Source organism: Phaenicophaeus curvirostris, chromosome 2 (genome assembly GCF_032191515.1).
Source record: "Phaenicophaeus curvirostris isolate KB17595 chromosome 2, BPBGC_Pcur_1.0, whole genome shotgun sequence".
Classification (NCBI taxonomy): Eukaryota; Metazoa; Chordata; class Aves; order Cuculiformes; family Cuculidae; genus Phaenicophaeus; species Phaenicophaeus curvirostris.
Window position 1 is genome coordinate 67,389,229 of NC_091393.1, and position 6,508 is coordinate 67,395,736.

Genomic DNA, 6,508 nt, shown 5'->3' on the forward strand with positions numbered 1-6,508 from the left:
AAGAGATGCATTGGCCTAAGGCACAGTCAGATGGTCCCACAAGCTAAAAGTAGGGAAGGGGCTGGACAGTCTGCTCTGAAGGAGTAGAACCCCCTTCTTCCAGTGGTAGGCAACCATCTGATAAGCTCAGTCAAAATGCAACTTCATTTTCAAGTTAAGCATATCTGAAAAGGAAAGTATCAAGCTTCAAAGTCTTATTTTGCTCATCAGATTCTAGTACAGAGAAAAAATGTTTAAAGACATAAAAAAAGTGATACTGCATACTACCTGAAAATTGAATATTTTTACCTAGTTTTTCAAAGGCATAACAGTTCCCCAGACAGCAAACAGTAAAATCAGAACTAGGACAGCAACTTATAAGAAAAGTAAATCATTGCAATATTTCCATTTCAAATTACACACATTTCTTAGAAGCATTGCATGCTGTCAGAAAGTTGCTAATATACAATCCTTTTCTAGATGCAGCAATACAAAAGACATTACCTTTAAAATTACCGCTTATCAGGTGAATTAAACCAGTCATGATTTACTGTCACTGACTTCAAAATTAACTCAGCAAAATTGACTTACTACCAACAGAACTGTCAGGGACTGAAAACCTGTTACAACCAAATTAAAAGAGCTGTAGGCCTCCAAAGGACAACTTACTATAGATGAGTTGATCTGATATGTAACACGCTCTACATTTTCTTGATTTTATTTAAATTACTCAGGAAAACACCATTCTAATTGTACCTTGTAATATCTGAAGTAATCACGTTCTTGCAGTTTCTGTATTTTGGGGAAGATCTTGAAAGTATTGAAGTCATCGATGCTTTCTATGTCACATAAACAATCATCTAGAACTCCTGTGAGCTATTAAAAAAAAACATAAAAATTTATTTTTAGTCGAGAAATGCAATATTAACTACAGAAAAACTCTCTGAAGAGAAAACTATGGCAGTCAAAAGAAATACTAGTGAAATGCAGTTCCATAGCAAATAACTTATTTCTCATCATTAAAATACTCTACAACATACCTTACGTACCTAAAAAAACAGACCTTAGCACTTTTGAGCTGAAGCCCACCTCTAAATGCAATGCTGAATCAATGTTAGCCAGGTGAACACTTTCAGCCCTAAAATTTGTTGACAGAGTCAGCACATAAAACTTCCTGCAGAAGGAGCAGCAAGATTTTAAAAACTATGAACACGTGGTGCATTAGCACATCAGAGCTGCATACCCAGTATTCTCCTACAAAGCACTCATTAGCTGAATTGCCTAAAAAAATCCACAATCATGCACTGTCATCTCACCTGTATAATTCTCTCAAAGTATAAGAACACACTGGTTAGTTTCATTAGAGGCATGGGGGAATAGGTACTTTCATGTCCAAGAAGATAGTACATTCAGTTAGATTCTAAAAATAAATACTAAGAAAACCAGGTGCAAGCATCTACATTGTAAAGCTGTTGCAGAACTAAGTCTGATCTTTCCAGGTCCCATTCCTCCTCTCATGCCAGAACAGTAGGCTGGTTTGAGGTATTGCATGAGCTTAACAATACCTCCACAAAAAGGAGTATACCTAAGTGCAGAAGCGCTACTGCCAGCATGGGAGAGGAAGGCAGAACTATGCAAAACAGTGGAGAGGGCAAACCCTATGCACTTAGCAGACTAATATATGGCAACGCTTTTGCTGAAACCCTTATAGTGTATACGTGAAAGGGAGTGACACTGGAAGTGCGATTCTGTGAACACTTGTATGATAAATTTCATGATATCTAAACTAACCACTCCTAAGCATATGTTTTTAAAGGACTACAAAGATGTTTGAAAGGCCTTTCAAAGCTAAGTCTGAAGGCTTTAGACCATATCTAAGGGAACAGAACCAAACACTGCTGTTTACTACTGTTCTTCTGCCAGACAGGAAATTCATCAACACACATGACGGCCTAAAAAGCAGATAAAACAGGAAACCCCACACATCTTATCTTGCATGGGCTTAAAAGAACTTCTAACTATTAAAAGGCAACGTGCAAAAGCAGATGAAAAATATTTTATGGCCTTTTTTTTTCTACACAGATTTTACATAGATGAGCTTATGAAATCATCTAATCTGTTTTATGCATGATAAATCACTCCACTACTTTACAGAACAGATACCCTTATATAACCAAGCTTGATGTAAGCGAGTCACTAGAAACTGAACTGTAGGCTTCTACTCTTTTATGAAGCATAAAGGAGGCCTAGAAAACAGACTTTCCCCAGCCTCCGTGAGAATAACATATGAGGTTATGGCAATAAAGCATTTAAGTAGAAAATTCCCCTTATGTAGATCTTGCTTTTCCTGAGGCACTAAATAGGCTGTCATAATTCTGCAGAGTAGATATGGCAATGAAGTAAAACTCATTTAATAGAAGTTACTTTACTCAAAGTCTTCCATGCTCTTATGCTTGCCTTGCTAATGTTATCTAACTTCAAACCTGGGCAAACAGTCTGTGTACAATTACAGATTTTTCAAAAAGCTAAGAAAGCTCACAGCTCACATGACTGACAGCTTCAGTTAGAAGACAAAACTAGTCATTACTGATACTTACAGAAATAACCCCCCCTGCATTTTAATCTATAAGAAAATGTGACATTTTTAATTAAATCATTATTGGTCACACATAGGCAGAAATCAACTTTGCAGTCTTTACAAGTAACACCATAACACAAAACAAACAGCAGTACATTTCATTACAATATAAAAAGGCAAAAAGATAACTCTGAACATGTTGCTCAAATATTATTAAATTTTATATACAGGATAAATCTTATGTGAGGGACAATATTTTCTTGAGATGAAAGCAGCAGGAAAGATCCAAGAAGTTTTCTTTGGAATCAGAAAATAAAGCATAAGAAATTCTTTTGATGACCACCTCATAAAGCTACCCACTGCTAACAACAATATTTTTACCATCTACGCAAAACTGAAAACGCTCTTTCAGGGGAAGATGTTCCAAATAAATATGCAGTAGTTACAATGACTGTCGAATCCCCATAGAAAAATTAAAAGCTGCAGCTTTCTTATTCAACTAAGACAGCAAACTAATAGAGGTCACACCTTCTGCCAGATGTCTCTGAAAGTCTCGATTCTAAGAAAATCTTTCAAAACACAGCACAGTTTACTTAGAACATTATGAAGTTTCAGAAATAAACCTTCCCCAAAAACTAGAACTAGTCTAAGAAATTAAGAGAATTAATTTAAAGTAACAAGAGCAAGCAAACAAAATTCTCCATTTCTTTCTCACAACTCTTCCAACACTAGAACAGTCAGCTCCCTGAACACATAAAATAGCAAAATCAATGTTTCCTTGGAAGACGTGCTCTAAAATTACACTATGTTATATCTGTACCAAACCACAATGTATAAAATGGCTTGACAGCACACGTGAAACACCAATACTGCGCATCAGTAGAGTCCGTTCACAGCATACATACAACAGCAACACAGGCTTCAAGTACCCCAGTTTATTAGTCCAGGTGTAGCCCCCAGTGTAACGATGGCACAGCAAGACCATGCAGAAAATTGTTTCATTTTTGTCAACACCTGGATCTTCCAGTGCATTCTTTTTCAAATGGAAAATATCAACAGTGCATTACACAGTTAAAATTACGTATTGCAAGACCTACATTGCTATTCACACAATTGGTATCCAACCTTTTATAAGCTGAACTACACTAATTAACTTAGTCTACAAATACAGAGTCAAACTGTACTGGAAGTTACCACAGGTTTTATTACAATGGCCACGTATCAAGCTTTCTTTTCATCTATTATTTTGAACTCTACAGTAAACTCTAAAAGCATTAGTCTACTATAATTTGCATTCAAGAAGTCATCTGACATTGAGTAGCTGCTATTTCATCTGTATTTCCAATATGCTTATCAAAGTATTTCCATGTACTATCAAATCTAGTTTAGCTTTTGTACAGCTATCAAAGCTGTACTGGAGACATTAAACTTCTAACTTATCTTCTCCCAGATAAATAAGCCTTTCAGAAGAAACGGTGAACATCCAACCTGCATCAATCTCTCCTTAAGAAATCTGGAAAGAGATATGCATTCAGCACTTCAACATTAAGAAAAAATGGAATTAATGCATACACTAACAAGCAGTCTATTCATACAAACAACCTCATTGGTGTTATCAGGTTGTTGTACCTTAATTGCTTCAACGATTAGAAGACCACCTGGGACACCTTGTTTTGTTCCTTAATGTTTTACTTTGTCATAGTTGCTGAATGGGAGAAAAATTGTAAATAACATGATCCCAAGAGCTAACAGCTAGCTTATCTTTTCCCTGTGCAAATCAACCTCTAGGTACTTAAACTCTGAATACAATATACTAATAATTTTATGAAATAGCAACAACCAATCTCTCTGCCAAGCGTCCTAAGAAAACCATGCCAGCTTGTTAATGACTTCTTTAAGAATCGGAAATCAAATAGCATTTAGTTACACCAAAATAGCTACTAAAATAAGGGATTTTTAAACCTGACAAAACCTCAACTTGTAATACAAAAAAAAAAGCAGTAAGAACTATCTATGCTAGACTACTCTAGTCACTGCCTTGGATGGTCACTTACAATACAACATGGCATATAAAGTAGATTTAAAAAATACAATAATAACTTGTTACAGAAGACTAACTTTCTTCCATGTGGACATTGTATTGCTATATAAATTCAGTACAAAGTCTTTGGCTCAGCTGAAATCCCTCCCCACTTGACACCAGCTGTCACATCAGCTATGCCCATACTGCTGATGAACAGCAAACTCCCAACTACAGCCACTCGTCCTTTTGAAGCTGTGAAGGCGGATTACAGAAAGGAGGAACAAGCTCATTCTGCACTGCAACGTGGACAAACAGGCACGACCCAACCACAAGCCAAGCCCGGGCACTAACGGTACCCCTAGAACATACAGCTTGTCATCGACTTCATAAGGACACCAAAGTTTCTGCCTAAAGGCTGAGGGTACGCTCCAGCCCAAAGCTCCCCAATGCAACACCCCCCCAGACCGCAAGCAGCACCACCAAGGCTGGACAACCCCCCCGGGTACCGGTACCCGGGCACTGCCGCCGCTTTCCAGCCCAGACCACTCCGCTCCCCACCGCGGCCGCGTCCCCGCAAGCCGCAGGACGTCGAGGAGCAAGGACAGACTTCAGCGAAGGATCCCCAGGCTCCTCCGCCGGGAAGGGCGCACCAGACACGGCCTGAAACTGCCCTGTCCCTCGGGAGAGCCCCCAGAGCCCCTCCAGCCCGCGGCTCTGCCCGCTGGGGCACGGGGCTGCAGCCCTTCCCACGGCCCGTGGGGCACCCCTGCTCCCTTCCCTCCCTCCCCTCGTCCTTTCCACAGTCCATGGGGCATCCCTGCTCTCCTCCGTCCCTTCCCACGGCCCGTGGGGCACCCCTGCTCCCTTCCTTCGTCCTTACCACAGTCCACGGGGCATCCCTGCTCCCTACTCTCCCTTCCCACGGCCCGTGAGGCACCCCTGCTCCCTTCCCTTCCTCCCCTCGTCCTTCCCACAGCCCGTGGGGCACCCCTGCTCTCCTCCCTCTCTTCCCACAGCCCGTGGGGCATCCTTGTTCCCTTCCTTCTCTCCCTCCCTTCCCACGGCCCACAGGGCATCGCTCCTCTCTTCCCCTCCTTCCCTCAGCCCGCAGGGCATCCCTGTTCCGTTCCCTCAGCCCGCGGGGCATCCCCGCTCCCTCCTCTCCCTTCCCCGGCCCGCGGAGCACCCCTGTTCCCTTCCCTCCGCCTCCCGGCCACGAGCGGACGCGGTCCCGCCGGCTCCTACCTGGGCCCGGGCTGTCAGGGCGCAGCCGACCACCGCCAGCAGCCGCGCCGCCAGCCCTGCCCTCGCCGCGCCACTCATGCTGCCGCCGCCGCCGCCCCGCCCGCCGCGGCTGACGGGGGAGGGCGGCCCTCGCCCCGCCCCGCCGCCTCCTCCACGGGAAGGGAGGCGGGCGAACCCAGGGCCGCCGGCGGCTCCTCCCGTGCGCGGCCTCTCCCGGGGCGCAGACCACGGCGGCCGCGCGGCATCCTGGGAGCTGTAGTCCTCCGGCGGCCGCGCGGCATCCTGGGAGCTGTAGTCCTCCCGTGCACACCGCCCATACCGCTCTGCACGGCCTGCTTCCCGCCCACTCGATCGCTCGCTCCTCCGGCGGCCGCGCGGCACCCTGGGAGCTGTAGAACTCCGGCGGCCGCACGGCACCCTGGGAACTGTAGTCCACTCGCGCAACCTCCGCCCCGGCAAGGGCTTCGGGCGGCGCCCAATCAGAGGGGACCACGAGCGCGTCCAAAACAAGCGGCGGCCGAACGGGGCGGGAACCGTGCGCCGCAGCCACCGCTCCAGTTGGCATGGCCCGTGTTTATTAGCGCCCGCCTTTTGGTTTTTTTTTCCTTTTTGAGGTTAAACTTTTCTCTAAATGCATCTTCTTTTATTAGAGAGATCCCCAGGCTACTCCACCTTTCCTCTTT

General features: G+C 44.4%; 1 protein-coding gene across 1 annotated transcript in view; it reads right to left on the reverse strand.

The window, feature by feature from the left end:
* ERO1B (endoplasmic reticulum oxidoreductase 1 beta) overlaps positions 1 to 5,958 on the reverse strand; it is a 31,303-nt gene extending 25,345 nt beyond the window's left edge. The window contains exons 1-2 of the mRNA XM_069852382.1: positions 5,826 to 5,958; positions 736 to 855 (exon numbers count right to left, since the gene is read on the reverse strand). Coding sequence (XP_069708483.1) covers positions 736 to 855; positions 5,826 to 5,903 — 198 coding nt within the window. The 5' untranslated portion in view covers positions 5,904 to 5,958. The remainder of the gene's footprint in view (positions 1 to 735; positions 856 to 5,825) is intronic.
* Between the last annotated feature and the right edge of the window lie 550 nt (positions 5,959 to 6,508).